Source organism: Aricia agestis, chromosome 6 (assembly GCF_905147365.1).
Source record: "Aricia agestis chromosome 6, ilAriAges1.1, whole genome shotgun sequence".
Taxonomy (NCBI): domain Eukaryota; kingdom Metazoa; phylum Arthropoda; class Insecta; order Lepidoptera; family Lycaenidae; genus Aricia; species Aricia agestis.
Window position 1 is genome coordinate 2,222,937 of NC_056411.1, and position 16,366 is coordinate 2,239,302.

General features: G+C 36.0%; 1 protein-coding gene across 1 annotated transcript; it reads right to left on the reverse strand.

The window, feature by feature from the left end:
• Window positions 1–288: 288 nt before the first annotated feature.
• On the reverse strand, window positions 289–12,875 carry LOC121727996. Its single transcript, XM_042116082.1, has 8 exons — window positions 12,717–12,875; window positions 12,221–12,489; window positions 9,961–10,044; window positions 6,467–6,565; window positions 5,774–5,920; window positions 4,767–4,835; window positions 2,863–2,931; window positions 289–955 (listed from the first exon to the last, which is right to left on the reverse strand). The coding sequence occupies exons 1-8, from the start codon at window positions 12,809–12,811 to the stop codon at window positions 486–488; spliced, it is 1,302 nt and encodes a 433-aa protein (XP_041972016.1). The 5' UTR covers window positions 12,812–12,875; the 3' UTR covers window positions 289–485.
• Between the last annotated feature and the right edge of the window lie 3,491 nt (window positions 12,876–16,366).

Here is a 16,366-nt window from a genome sequence, read left to right on the forward strand (position 1 = left end):
TGCTATAATGTTATAAACTGTTTGCCTACCTTTACTTTTTATGTAGCTTTGCAACATAGAACTAAAGCATGGTTTGAAATTCTATCATTATTTCTGAATACCTCAACGATCATTATTTCCGAAATCCTCAAATCCATTGATCCTGTTGGATGATATATTATAGATGAGCCTTTTTCTGAACGCTATCTCGTGGAACAGGATTGCACAAAGTGTATCCTATTCTTTTTTTATAAAAGGGGCAAACGAGCAAACGGCTCACCTGATTGAAAGCAACTACCGTCGCCCATGGACACTCGAAACATCAGAAGATTGCGTTGCCGGCCTCTTAACAGGAAATACTCTTCTTGGAGGTTTGCATATTTTACATAGATTACATACTCGTACTTTTAGTCGGTCGATAGTTTGATCAAATTGAGGTTATAGTTATAGGGTTAAATTATTATCGGCCGATACAAATCTTTTATTGCGCGCCCCTTTATACGTCTTTATTCTTCATACGGTAAACGCTCGACTATAGTATCGGCCGACGGAAATACTAAAGTATCGGCCGCCTGAAAGTCTTCAGTCTGCGGCTGCAGCTGTTCAAGTGCATTCACGGCGACGCCTTCTTGTTGGAATTCTTGAAAAACTGTTTTTATGGTTTTTACGGTCGGTAGCGGCAACAACTTTGCTAAGTAAGTATATGCCTGTGGCGCTGTGTTGTAAAGACCTAATGCCACGCATTTGGTAAACGTGGACCATCGTTTACCGTGCGCGTTTTTCTTACTGTTGGATATTTCCGATTCGATGAAGGATTTCATTAGAGGCGATTCGATGCTTTCTATGGCCCTTAATTTCTTTCGGATATCTCTTAATTTTCTTTTCATTTCTTTTAATTTTAGTGCCGTTTTCTTACGGTAGTGATTGGCGAGGGCGGCTTTTAGCCTTTTGATTTCCCCCTTGTCTTGTTTTGTGACTGTAACAAAAAAAAGTCTTGTATTAAAAACTTGATGTGTAAGTACTTATATATTTTTATTGTATGAAATAATTTACGTACTAGGATGAAGTACGCTCTGGGCCTCTATCATGAGCTCTTAAATCCATTCTCTTTACGTCCTTATACTGACTGTATAAGGACGTAAAGTGAATGGATTTAAGAGCTCATAATAGGCCCCCTGGATTTGTTACGCAATTATTATTACCGTGTGTGAACGAAATCACAACATACAAAAACAGTAAAGAATGAAAAGGACGGAGACAACATTTTTTGTCTTTGTCAGAATTTCTGTTGGTCACAACTGTCACAAGGAAAACTTGCGACCGACAAATCAGTTGCGACATGGCTGCGACCGATATTCACTTCGTTTATTTATGTGATTTACAGTAATTCATGTGGTGAAACAAAGACGTAGTTGAGTGCTGCATAAACTTAACATGGTTATAAATTTGTTATATAACCGGCTGTAAAAGCCGTACTGAGCCTCTTCCTTCTGTCCCTTTCGGGTGTACGCGCTTGGCAAATACAGTGCATACTCGATCCTAGTTTACGTAATATTATAATAGGAAGGTGGTTTTAGGTCGCCCAATAAAGCTGAATCATACAGTTAATATACCTAGCGGAATAGAGATACAAAAGGCTGAGCGCAAGCGAGATGTCACTATCAGTAACACTGCGTCATGCGTGGTAAAAAGAGACATGTGATACATTTTTTTAATGAAAATAAGGGGCAAACGAGCAAACAGGTCACCTGATGGAAAGCAACTTCCGTCGCCCATGGACACTCGCAGCATCAGAAGAGCTGCAGGTGCGTTGCTGGTCTTTTAAGAGGGAATAGGGTAATAGGGGAGGGTAGGGAAGGGAATAGGGTAGGGGATTGGGCCTCCGGTAAACTCACTCACTCGGCGAAACACAGCGCAAGCGCTGTTTCACGCCGGTCTTCTGTGAGAACATAGTATTTCTCCGGTCGAGCCGGCCCATTCGTGCCAAAGCATGGCTCTTCCACGTATAAAAACATGACAGCAGAACCAATTTATTCATCTGTTTGATGTCCAGTCGGCGCTTATCGGCTTGTAAATTTTATTTTAAAAGATTAATTTTTTCTCACTTATTTGGTAAAAAGTGAGCCCCGTGCGAGTTTCTTATGCCAGTTCTTCTCGCCGGGTTAGTTCCCGGGGCACCAGTAGTATCAACATTCTGAAAGTATTTTTTTTAATCTACTTAGAAATAAAACAATTTTTATTTTACTTTTATTTATGTTCCAATTTAAGCTCTTAAAAAGATGGTTGTAATTACTAAATACATTACTAACACGCACATGTTAACAAATTAATAATAGCTCCCACACCGGTTTCGGTGGCCGGTTCCATTGAAACCAGGCCAGCTACGCAGGTGTAACTTTATAGTACCCAAGTGTGCGCGCAGTACACAAGAACACTCTCTATTCCTTTACCCTCCCTATATATACTATAACCCAGTGGGACGGACGACCGACACGACTAGCGAGAGATCAGGCGCAGGACCGACTTTTTACATGCCCATTCGACGCATGGATCATCTTACTTCCCCGACAATCAGGTGATCAGCCTGCATTGTCCTAACCAAACTTGGAAATAACATGTTTCCAACGCGGGAATCGAACCCACGACCTCCGAGCCAAGAGCTGCGCTCTATACCACTAGACCACGGAGGCGTTAACATATTATTTGTACACACAGATGTGAATCCATTTCGGTTTCGTTTGACTGATCGGGATTGTTTCTCTATTCCGCTAGGTATAATAACCTTGGGCTGAATATAAACGACACATTAAATTGAAGTTTAATGATCAATAAATGTATCTTAGTGTGACAGCTTGTTATTGAATAAACAATAAAAATTCTCACCTGGCTGCTTTTTCTTAACATTTGAACTATGGTTAGCTACAGTTGACTGAACGCTTGAAGTTGTGGGACCTGAAATAAAACGAAAACATTTATAGGCATTGATAAAGTAAATTAAATATCAGCACAAGTGCTGACATCCTGGATTAACACATAGGCTACATTTTTAACCGACTTTCAAAATGGAGGAGATGTTATGATCGTACTACTCTACTGTTTTTATTCCGATTTCGACAAAAATTTTCAAGCCGCTAGCTGATATCCTGGATTAACACATGATCTACATATTTAACCGACTTCCGGAACGGAGGAGGTGTTATGTTCATTTTTTGTTTGGGGGGGCTGTGCCCCCCCCCTCCTGTAGTGCTAGCACGGCGACCAGCGGAAATGCGAAAGTATGGACAAACTGTGGAAATAAACCTAAGGTGCCGTTCCGATCTTTTTTCGTTCCGAAAAATTCAATTAAAATGCCACTTTATGACAGACTATAGTCACAAACTGTGGAGATGAACTTAAGGTGCCGTTCCGATCTTTTTTAGTTCCGAATAATTCAATTAAAAAGCCACATTATGACAGACTATAGTTCTAAAAATTCAAATAATATCCTACATTATGACATATACTATAGTGTGTCGTAAAGTGGCATTTTAATTAAATTTTTCGGAACGAAAAAAGATCGGAACGGCACCTTAGGTTTATTTCCACAGTTTGTCCATACTTTCGCATTTCCGCTGGTCGCCGTGCTAGCACTACTGGAGCTGTTGCTTTTAACGAAATGGTATCGCGTCGTTAGTGCTGAGTTTTAATTATCCTTTTTACAAACAATTGAAGTAATTATAAAAGTGAATTTATTCTAACCTAAATTAACACACGGATTTCGAGTGTCATTTGCTTAATAGGCTTTCGCTCCGTCTTCTGCTTGGGGGGCTGCGCCCCCCACACAGCACTTTACGATGAAGACCTATCCTGATAATAGCCAAGTCCCTTTAAATATTTTATCACCATTCTTGAGATTTGTTGTTGAACAAAAAAGTGCATAATTTTTATTTTCTACTTAACTAAAAACGACGGTGATTTGACAATTCTCCTTATATTCTCGCGAAAACTCGAGAACGGCTGAACCAACTTAGCTATTTTTAGTAATGAAATGTTATTGCAAATCTACTCACGGTATAATAGGGAGAAATTGATACGAAGTCATGGAGTTTTTAACTATTTTATACTAAGTTACTGAATCTATATATTAATACGTGAGCCAAAAACTTTGTATCCCTTTTGACGAAAAATGGGGAAATGTAGGTGAATGAAATTTTGCACAGTTATAGTTTATATGGTGAAGGAGTGCATCTAGCTAATATTATTTTGAAATTATGCTTTTATCATAAAGAAATTTAACAAGTAAAACATTACACACACTATAACAACACACACACTAGGAAAAAAGACAGATTTTTTAGTGACAAGCCTATACTTACGAATTATACTCTTTTATTTATGGTTGAAGTCTGTTGACAACAAGTTGACAAATTTAAAATGAATTATAGTTTTTTTTATTGAATCTTAGATACTATTACGGCCGTTCCCAGTATTTGATCTATCTCTGGTTTTGCCCTACTAGAGATAGGAATAGCTCACATTAGACATTAGAGACATATATTTTATGTCAATTGTGAGGTATTCCTATCTCTAGTAGGGCAAAACCAGAGATAGATCAAATATTGGGAATGGCCGTTAGACAATGCTTACACGGCCAGTCTGAGATCAGCTGAGTCCCAGGGACAAGAGTTGAAAAAGTATATGATAAAGTCAATATTTTTTTTACAAAATATAGTAGTCCTAATGTCGTTAAAACTAAGGTCGAATTTCGACCATTGGGCGATCTCTAGTTAATAACAAAAATGCGTTACCCGGATTCGTTATGGTAACATTAGAACTATGGTTCACCACATCTAATTGAGCGCTTGAGGTGGTGGGATCTGAAATAAAACGCAAATTATTTACCAGAAATGTTCTAAGCTATTGATTGGTCTATCGCTAGACAACAGACATAGATAATATTACTTTGTATCCAACACACCTAAAGTATTATCACTTCGTTTTGATACAACCGTCTTACCCCCGAAACTGATACGATTTTGATTTACGAGTCTGATTAGTTTCAATTTGAGCCGCAGCACGATCGTGTGCTAGTATAGCTGTCAGGAGTGGGAATAGTCATTGAAATCGAATTAGTTCCAAATTGAGCCGCAGCACGATCGTGCGCTAGTATAGCTGTCAGGAGTGGGAAGTCATTGAAATCGAATTAGTTCCAAATTGAGCCGCAGCACGATCGTGCGCTAGTATAGCTGTCAGGAGTGGGAATAGTTGTTGAAATCGAATTAGTTTCAAATTGAGCCGCAGCACGATCGTGCGCTAGTATAGCTGTCAGGAGTGGGAATAGTCATTGAAATCGAATTAGTTCCAAATTGAGCCGTAGCACGATCGTGCGCTAGTATAGTTGAAATCGAATTAGTTCCAAGTTGAGCCGCAGCACGATCGTGCGCTAGTATAGCTGTCAGGAGTGGGAATAGTCGTTGAAATCAAATTAGTTCCAAACTGAGCCGTATAGCTGTCAGGAGTGGGTAAAGTAGTTGAAATCGAATTAGTTCCAATTTGAGCCGCAGCACGATCGTGCGCTAGTAGTTAGTACATAATTATATGACGGAAGTAGAAAAAGCTTTGAGATCGAGCTGTTTCGATTCTGATTCTGCCGGAAGTAAGACTGTCAACAATATAAATTTACAGCTGTACATTTCATGTCAGACGAACACGACATTTTGGAAATAACTAGAGCTTGAGAGTTAAGACTGTTGTGACTGTGAAGGACTTGGAATAATATATAGTAATAAAATATAATATTATAATGGCAACTTACCTGGACTATACCAGGTTAGGACTACTCCATTAATTTCCATTGTCTTGCGATTCTGGTCTTCAGATATACCAACAAGTGATGAAGAAATAGGTGCACTATAATCTTCTGCATCGTCTATGTCTGCATCAGTTTCGGCGTTTGGTGCACCTGAAATAATAAATAGTACTGTTTATACTTCTATCTTAAATTTTTAAGAGAACCAGTCATTTTTTTACATCAGCAAAGAACATTTCTGAAAAAATAACAGATTACCAGTTTTAACGTAAATGATGAAGTTATAAAGCATAGGGACCGTAAAAATTCCTGATACTTAAGTATCTGCATACCAAATTTCAGCTAAGCCAGTTTACCTGTTTAAACGCAAGCTAAAAAGTTCATAGCGTGGGAAACATACATTTTTCGAGACGAACACTCTCCTACATCCTCTCCCCGTTCCCGAGGCTTACAGTATCTGCATACCGAATTAGATCGAAATCGGTTCAGTGCAGACACTTTTTTATATTTATAATATTATGGATGGATTGTTGACAGTCGGACGAATGTGACATTCACAAACAAAAGGTGAAATCACACTAGTGCGTGCAGCGTTACATGACCTTTATAGCTTGAGAGTTGGACTGATACGTCCATAAACGATTAGCAATAACAATAAATAATTGTAATAAAACAGGCAAGGTACACATGGTTACTTACTTGATGTTTCCATTTTAATTTCCTCACGATTCTCCTTTTTGTTAGCACTATCACTGCCATTGTCCTCTTTACCTGTATCAATCTGCGCGCTTGTGTCACCTAAAATAATTAACTGTACTGTTTATGTCTTATATCTTTGAGATGATCGCACATTTATCAGCGCGTGTGCGCCGGACGCGCCGCATTTAGAATTTTTTGTATGATAGTGACACCTCGCACATTTCACGCGATTCGTGTACTTTATGCGGACGGTGCTTATAAATGTGCGATCTTTGTTTAAATAATACTATAGGACTTGGGAGCCCTATACAACAAATCTGATTAGTTGGAACGAAGATCCTTATCACGCGTTCGGCGTTAAGGCTAGATAGGCTAGACAGAACAATATTTCACCTCGACACTTTTTTATTAGTACCCGCGTGGTAGGGGCAGAGGGCGTTGATATTATTCTTGTGCGTTAAATATTTCACCTCGACACTTTTTTATTAGTACCTGCATGGTAAGGGCAGAGGGCGTTGATAGTATTCCTGTGCGTTAACAAGATGGCGTTTTTTGAGAATAAACCGACGCGTTGTTAGTATTCCTGGAGGTCAATAGATGGCGTTTTTTAAGTGTATATCTATACTAATATTATAAATACGAAAGTATCTCTGTCTGTCTGTCTCGCTTTCACGCCAAAACTACCGAACCGATTGTAATGAAATTTTGTATACAGATAGTCTAAAGCCTGAGAAAGGACATAGGCTACTTTTTTACTGGAAAAAAGCGTTGTAAGGAGGTGAAAATGCGTAAATTTGTTCAAATTAAGTTAGTTCTAAAAATATAATAATAGATGGCGCCGTGCGTCTCCTACATCGCGCTAACGCTTGGCCAAAAGTCTTTCTATAAGAGGTGTAATTATCATGCATTCGACTTTCGATTTTATTCGATTATTTCTTTTTTACGTTATTTAATAACTCAGTACTTTATCTATGCAGTGACGTAACCTTAAACCTATCAATGATAAATAGTTTATGGGTAAAGTTGTGTGATTGGGGGGGTAAATAAGCTTAAAAATTTGGCATAAAATATAAAGTTTTATTTAAAAAAAAAATGAAATATTATGTGCACACTGCACAGCTGTTTAGGTTTAAGGGGTAGGTTTTTTTTTTTTATAAAAGCTTTTGACACCAATTTTGTTGACATCGCGCGCTATAAACTGACAGTCGCGGAAGTCGCGGGCAACAGCTAGTTATGTATATTGTACACAGGTTTTTTGAACATAAGACTTCGTTCCATTCGGGTGTCCCTTGACACCTCTCAAGTTTTTTGTTTCTGACATCTATGAGTTTGCAATTTTATTCTCAATAACAATAACAATTATGGCAACAGGTGGGAACTCAAAGTATGTGTTATAGAAAATAATCTGTTTTATATGGATAAAGTGTCTATACTTTCAAATTATAAAACTCTTACATTATTATAAAATATTAATGCCATATTTTTTGCTATTTTTGTGTGCAATAAAGATTATTAATACAATATTTGTAAAATTGTTCGAAAATTAATTCTTTTGAAGCTACAACCTTGGTAACTTCAAGCATTATTATTTACTAGCTGTTGCCCGCGACTTCGTCCGCGTGGACTTCAGTTTATAGCGCGCGATGTCAACAAAATTGGTGTCAAAAGCTTTTATAAAAAAACCCTGGTACCCCTTCAATCAATACAGCTGTGCAGTGTGCAAACAATAAGTACTTCATTTTTGTATGTTAAACTTTATATATTATGCCAAATTTTAAAGCTTATTTAGCCCCCCAATTACACAACTTTACCCATAAACTATTTATCATTGATAGGTTTAGCCCCAATTTCACCAACGTCTGTTAGTGTTAACAGCTTGTTAAAATATCCTGTCTTCTCTTTCATTCATATGAAAAACAAAACAGCTAACGTGATACTAATTCGAGCATTAACTTTAACAGTCGTTGGTGAAATTTGGTCTTCAGGTTACGTCACTGCCTGCACAGATAAAGTACTGAGTTATTTAATACCGTAGAATAGATATAACAATCGAAAAAATCGAGACTTAAATGTAAGATGATACCACCTCTTATAGAAAGACTTTTGAGCAAGCGTCAGCGCGATGTAGAAGACGCACGGCGCCATCTATTATGAATTTTTTGAACAAATTTACGACCCTTACAACCCTTTTTTTCAGTAAAAAAGTAGCCTATGTCCTTTCTCAGGCTTTAGACTATCAGTATACAAAATTTAATTACAATCGGTTCGGTAGTTTTGGCGTTTGGCGTGAAAGCGAGACTGACAGACAGACAGACAGACAGAGATACTTTCGCATTCATAATATTAGTACAGATTATGTGCACACTGCACAGCTGTTTTTGGGTATTTTGATTAATTAAGGGCCGCGCTACACCGGAATGGCAGCGGCGCGGCGAGGCGAGCACTTTCAGCGCTGCCATTCCGGTGTAGCGCGGCCCTAAGAGGGGTACCACTTACCAGGGTTTTAAAAAGTTTTTAAATTTGACACAAATTTTGTTGACACCGCGCGCTATAAACTAAAGTCCACGCGGACGAAGTCGCGGGCAACAGCTAGTTATGAATAAAAACAAAAATATATAATAAAGTAGGTATGATTAGTTCTGTTATAATAATGAAGTAAAAAATAAAGCGCCATCTGTTTTCATATATTAGAATTAAAATGTTGATTACATTGATATATTTTCTGGATGGAATATAGGCCAACACAACACACTCGAACTCCTTAGAAATGCAGTAGGAGTTCTATAAGATAAGATAGATTGATTATTATTATAGCAAGTGATAATATTATTAAACATAATATTCTAACGTATTAAAAACTATAAACAAAAACATAATAACTAATAAGTATGATTAGTTCTATGTTCCAACGAAGTAAAAAAAAAGCGCCATCTGTTGAATCGTATTAGAACTAAAATGTTCATTGCATCGCGTCGATATATTTCTGGATTTTTTATAATATTATACATAAAATATATTTAAGATTTTTGAAATATTATTTTAATACACATCCAAGACCCAGGAACATTGAAAACTTTTTGTTCCGCCTGCGGGACTCGAACCCAGGACCCCCGGGATGAGCGCTGGCCTGCGCAATGCGAATAAATTTTCATCCATATTTTCATGGAAATAAGATATTTTCCCACATCAAAATGTAGCCTATGTCCTTTCTCAGACTCTAGAATAACTGTGTACAAAATTTCATTGCAATCGGTTCAGTAGTTTTGGCGTGAAAGCGAGACAGACAGACAGACAGACAGACAGACAGAGATACTTTCGCATTTATAATATTAGTATAGATTATATTACTATTTACTAAGGCAGTTGTGGCCAAAATATTTCAACATTTTAGAACTAGAAATGTAAAAATTTGCAAACCTACAAAGCATTTGAATTACATACTTAATATACTATAATTAATGAATATTAAATACAAATAAAGTCTTAGAACTTACATTTTAATGGATCAATTTGTTGAAAATAATTATGTTCATCCAAAAATTGTTGGGTGGTGGTTGCAGTGGTGACTCCATTTTCAACTGTAAAATCAGAAAAATAAAATATCAAGATACCCATATAACAGGTTGCTTGGTGTATAAAAACAAGATAAATAAATAAACATGATCTTTTATTCAATAATATACATAAACTAGCTGTGCCCCGCGGTGTTACCCGCGGATTAAGTGATATATCATAAAAGACTGAAAATTACTAATAATAGGGTCAAAACGGGACGACACATGGTTCTATAACGGTTTATGGTAGTGATGATTATTAAAGATTAAGGTAATTTGCATAGTAGCATATGCTTTCCTCTCTTAAAACAACGTCGAAATTCCCAAACTTGTATCTATAAAGGGTCAGGAGTTCTCTCAGCATCTTCCGAACCATGGTATACCTTGGTGCAAAATCTTACTTGTTGATAGCATATGCTTAGAATACTGCTCACGAAACCGAAGTCACCACATATTTCCATATAAATTTTGAGGAGTTCCCTTGATTCCTTATGGATCTCTTCATCAGGTCACCACTTTTATGAATATGGTACCAAATTGGAATGATAACCTATCACCAAAAGAAAATTTTTGAAAATCGGTTCACAAACGGCGGAGTAATCGTTAAAGATAAAAAACGAACATAACACCTCCTTTTTCTTTTTTTTCGAAAGCCGGTTAAAATTGTAGCCTATGTGTTATTCTGGTGTATAAGCTATATTATTGTAAAGTTTCATTAAAATCCGTTCAGTAGTTTTTGCGTGAAAGAGTAACAAAAATCCATACATCCACACATCCATACATCCAAACAAACTTTCGCCTTTATAATATTAGTAGGATAGTAGGATCATAGTGTTAAACTAGCTGCTTGTTGGCCCCCTTATTTCATTTTTAAAAAAAGTTCCCTCTATATCTCATTATTATATCACCACTTTCGTAAGCATTGTACCAAATTCGGGTTATTGTACATCTACAGTGTATAAACACTATACAGCTACAAAACAGTTTTGAAAATTTAGTTAAAAACTGTGGAACAATAATATAATCAAAGGCAAGAGTTTTGATAATGGCCTAATTATAGTGATGATGATGATTAGTATTTAAATTGACACATTGACATTTAAATATTTTCCGTGGGAGAGTCATGCTTCGGCACGAATGGGCCGGCTCGACCGGAGAAATACCACGGGCTCACAGAAAACCGGCGTGAAACAGCGCTTGCGCTGTGTTTCGCCGAGTGAGTGAGTTTACCGGAGGCCCAATCCCCTACCCTTTTCCCTTCCCTTCCCTCTCCTATTCCTACCCTACCCTCCACTATGCCCTTCCCTACCCTCCCTTATGCCCTTCCCTACCCTCCCCTATTACCCCTATTCCTTCTTAAAAGGCCGGCAACGCACCTGCAGCTCTTTTGATGGTGCGGGTGTCCATGGGCGACGGAAGTTGCTTTCCATCAGGTAACCCTTTTTTGTTTGCTTGTTTGCCCCCTTATTTCATTTGAAAAAATATATGCTTTTAGTTGTTGAAACAACACCGAAATTGCCGAACATGTATGCCGTATCTAGAGGATTCAAGAGTTCTGTACAGCACCTTCGGAACCAGGGTATACTACAGCGCAATTTCTTTTTTTTTGGTAGTTTAAGTTTAAAATCCTTGTTTAAAATGTGTTTCCATATAAATTTCAAGGAGTCCCATCAATTTCTCAGGGGATTACATCATCAGATCACCATTTTTGTAATCATGTTACCAAATTTGGGTTGCATCTCATTCAACAACAAAAGGATTTTGGAAATCGGTCCACAAATGCCAGAGTTGTCCACAAACCATTATAAAAAAAGTGAAAAATATCCTCCTCCTTTTCGGAAGTCGGTTAAAACGTAGCCTAAGTTATTCCTTACTTAATCACTCCAGCCATTTCAGAGATTAGGTTCTCTATAATGGTTACAGACAGTGAAAAGATATCAACCTCATTTTAACCCATCAATCCCCAAGCGGCAGCCGGCTGCCACATAACAAAATCTATTGTGACTGCGATACCCACAATGGAGATTCTACATGGTTGTCCAAAACAAATGTGATCAATGATCATCTACTTTTGTTCAAATGTTTTGAGACATTGTAAATGCAAAGACAATACTTTTGTGTATAGCCAATAATTTTGTTAGTACTGTAAGTTAAAGTGATATGTGTGTTGAAAAAAAATAATAATACTTTAAAGTCTTACCGTGTATTGTTACAATCTTACGTATAACTATTGCATCCTCAGGTAATTGCATAAGCTTCTTGCCTGGAAAGTTTTCTAAAAATGTATCACTCAGGGGTGGGTTTATGAGATGCAGGGTAGGTATGGCAGTTATTTTTAGCCTAGTGTTTTTTGAACGGAAGTTATCATCCGAAAAATGTTTGCCACATAGAAAGTGGGAATAATGTAATTGAGCTATAGTTAATCTAGCCAATTCTGGAATCCCAACGGCTTTGACCCATTTCTTGCAACTGAAATAATAAGTAAAATTAAAAATTTTATATAAATACTTAATTTATATAGTTAAAAACAGATGTGATGAATATAATGGTAACTACCTACTTTGCAATAAATGATTGTGGAAGTGATTATTTTGCACAATCTTTAAGACTACAAACACTATATTGTAATTAATAAATGATTTTATTATTAACTTTACACAATATACATTACGTCTTATTACTAGAATTTTACTTACCGTTCTTCGTCCGTGGGAAATCTTGCTAATATGTGTTTTTCTTTAACATTAGTATTCCTTCTGCAGATTTCACACCTTTGGTATTTATTTCTCATTTCGTAATTCGTATCAATTTTTGAATTGTTTTCAATTTATTGGAATGTTTTTGACACAGATGACAGATGTGAGATGTTTTTGAATGGAATTATCAATGAATAAGGAAACAGATGGAAGCGACATAACTACAAAAAAGTGTGGTCGGCGCCATATTGCCAAGAACTAAACATGGCGATCTATAGTGATGGGACACTCGGTTGATATTTGTCGAGGATATCGATAAGTAAGATGTTATAAGTGAGCTATTAAGGTTAAAATCTTTTAAATAAATGATCAGATTCTTCACCTTATATTTTTTAAGTTCGATAAAAAAGTACATCACTAAACGTCAAATCTACTAATTTCTATGTTGATTAAATAATATCGAAAATCAAGCCATGTTATATTACTATTCTATCACAAATCTTATTTATTGTCTAATTATGAACTAAATTAGCACATACGAAGTCAAGCCATCGGTAAAATAACAAAAAGATCCAAGGACAAACTTTTTTAAATTTCTTCAATTTTTGACGAACTATAAATTAATTAAAAAAAAAAGCAAATTGGTCGAAAAATTTGACCGATATATCGATATTTTTTTCGCGATATATCGAGACCGCTATTGATATTTTTTCAAATATCGATGTATCGATATTTTCTTTCAATTTCGACATCCCTATAATACGACACTTTGACAGTTTATGTACCTCGGAGAACCGGAACATAAAATGGCGGACCGGCCACAGTATTTTGATTTGGTAGAGACCATTATGCCGCATCCACTTATAAAAGTCAATGGGAATTATGAATGTGATTGACAGATGACAAGTGACAACTGACCACAGAACACTAATCTCTTCTTCTTCTTATAATGGCACTTCGGTTATAACCATGGCCAGTGGCGAATATAATATTATGGCGGGAAAACAATATTCTTTAATACAATTTTTTCTATATTATCGTCAGGTCAGTCAGGTCTAAAGTCTAGTCAAAGTCTAAGTATAAAGTCAAAACAGTCAAGAAGTCAAGTCGGTCGATTCAGTAAAGTGGTAGACGCGTGAGTATTTATTCTGTGTAGACGCTTTACTGAAACTTTCGATGGAGTTTTGGAGGGAACACAAAAGAGTTTCTGGTTATTACATCACTTTCCCACACTTGTGCACGATAACGAATATCTAATGGTTAATATCCTACCAACATTATACATTAAAAACCAGATAACACAATTTTAGGAAAATAATATAAAAACAAAACATCACTCTTTCACATTCTCCGCAAAACTCCAACACTAATCTTTTATATTATATACGCCTTTTACGTTTTGTCGTTTGGAATAAATATAACATAGAATATCACCATTTATTGTTTTTTTAAGAATTCTTCGCGATATTTAAAATGCTTTTGCATGCGTTAAAACTAATTTTTAAAATATTTATTCCAGTCCGAAGTTGGGTAGTCAAAATGGCCAATTTTTACGCGTAAACAGCTTCTTCAGGTTAGCTTAAACGTTGGCCACAAAAACTTTGCTTAATTTTGCAGAACTTATTAGGCTGATTCTCCAAACTAGTTGTCCAGACGTATAAACTACCCGCAGAGTTACATAATATGTAGACCTTTGTATTTTTTTTATAGTAATATAAGGTGTGATCTAACTGGGCCACTTAGGCACTGTAGAAAAACTTAATAGGCTTGATGACTATTTTTTTTTCTTATTGGTAATTGAAGACCCTTAAAAAATAGAAACATCGCTGAAAGAATGAGTCTGATAGCTTAAAAATTCATCAAGATATGACAATTCAAACATCTCATAAAATAGACCTGCCCGAAACGCTCCATACAAAGTGCTACGAAAGACTGACGTCACTCTTTCGTAGTTTGTACGCATGGGGAGAGAACTTTGTTCGATAGGTATATTAAATACTGCGTTTATGAAAGTGTTTTCATAACAAAAGTTGCTTTTAATTGCATAGGATATCGAATGGTATACAAATATTAAGAATTTAAAAAAAAATCGACTTGATTATCCAACTTTGAAGGCGCATAACAAAAAAAATAAAAATGCTATCGAGCTGAAATTTTGGGAACACTTATTTTTCACCGTGATTTCTTTATTTTATCAACAAAATTCGCTAATCTTTGATCTTGTCATCATCCCTATTGTAAATATAATTAAAACTAATTTAGAGGTCGAAAAATTGATTCCCTGGACGTGTCCTGTCCCCAGAATTCACTATAAATTCCCAAAAAAATCCCTCAAATACAATGAAATTCTAATTTCAAAGTAAATAAATCGTAAGAGTATAAACAAAATATTTATAAAACAATTGTATATAAACGTATCTGTTGTTATATAAATAGAAAAAGTCATTTTAAGATTTGTCCTGGCTCACATAGAGATTCCCTATACGCTTCACTTGGAGGCTCGTAACTCCCTAGTTATAAGAAGCACGTGGTTGCGGGTGCGCAGGGCGGGAGGTTCGGTAGCCCTCTAAATATCATGGAAGGAGGTCACACAATTCGTTGCTCCGTTTCCGAGTTACAAAGGAAAATATCTGATTCCCTCAACCTTGGTTCCTTACACAATTGATTCCCTATTCGCTAATTACAATGTCATTTCCAAAGTTAAGTTTGCTTAGACACGATGTAAACGACGATAATGAGTATGGTTTTTAGTTAGACTGTTTATTGTTTAACCTACATGCACAGTTTTTGTACACCTCAGGAAAAACTAACTTTTTATTGATTCCCTCTACATACATTTTGATGATTCCCTGGGTATTTTAAGTAGGGAATCAAAATATTTTACATTTATTTATCTAATTGGTACATATCTGTTTATTTTTATTAAAATAAATTACATTATCTTCATATACTGATACAAATAATTAATGACACCAATAAGTAAAATAGGTATATAAAAAAATTCTTAAAGTCAAAATATTTCAAATAAATTCATTTTCCATTCATTGTACTTGGTTTTAACGAACAAGTTTAGTTTGTAGACAATTTTATACATGTTCATATTTAAATTGAACTTGTTTATTAAGCTGAAAAAGCTTTTTGCTATTAGCTTTGTTGATTCCCTAGGTTAGAAAAATTTAAATCAAAATATCTTCTAAAATATTGTGAAGTGAAAAAGGGCCATAATAGATAATTATTTTTATAATTCACTTAAGAATAATATGCGATTATTGATTTTAAAAAATATGCAGAAATAAAAATGTACCAGGGAATCAACTAAGTAATCCGAATCCGGAGAAATGCCCATTAAAATCCTTAGGGCTCAAGTCAGGGCTGTAAGGCGGATGATCTAAAATTTCAACGTTTTGGGTTCACAAAACATCTTTGTTTGACCGCCGATTTGTTACGTTAGTTACGTAGTATATCATATATGACATTCTCTTTGCGCCGATGTGCAAACCGTAGTATAATTATGACATTCTCTTTGGTGCGAACATGCGTTGTCATGGCCAGGAACATACGTTTTTACGTCCGTGCATACGACATCTTGAATCGTTTTTTTTTCGAAATTCGGTGATGACTTGTGGCAAACAAGCTGTGGTATACTAGTC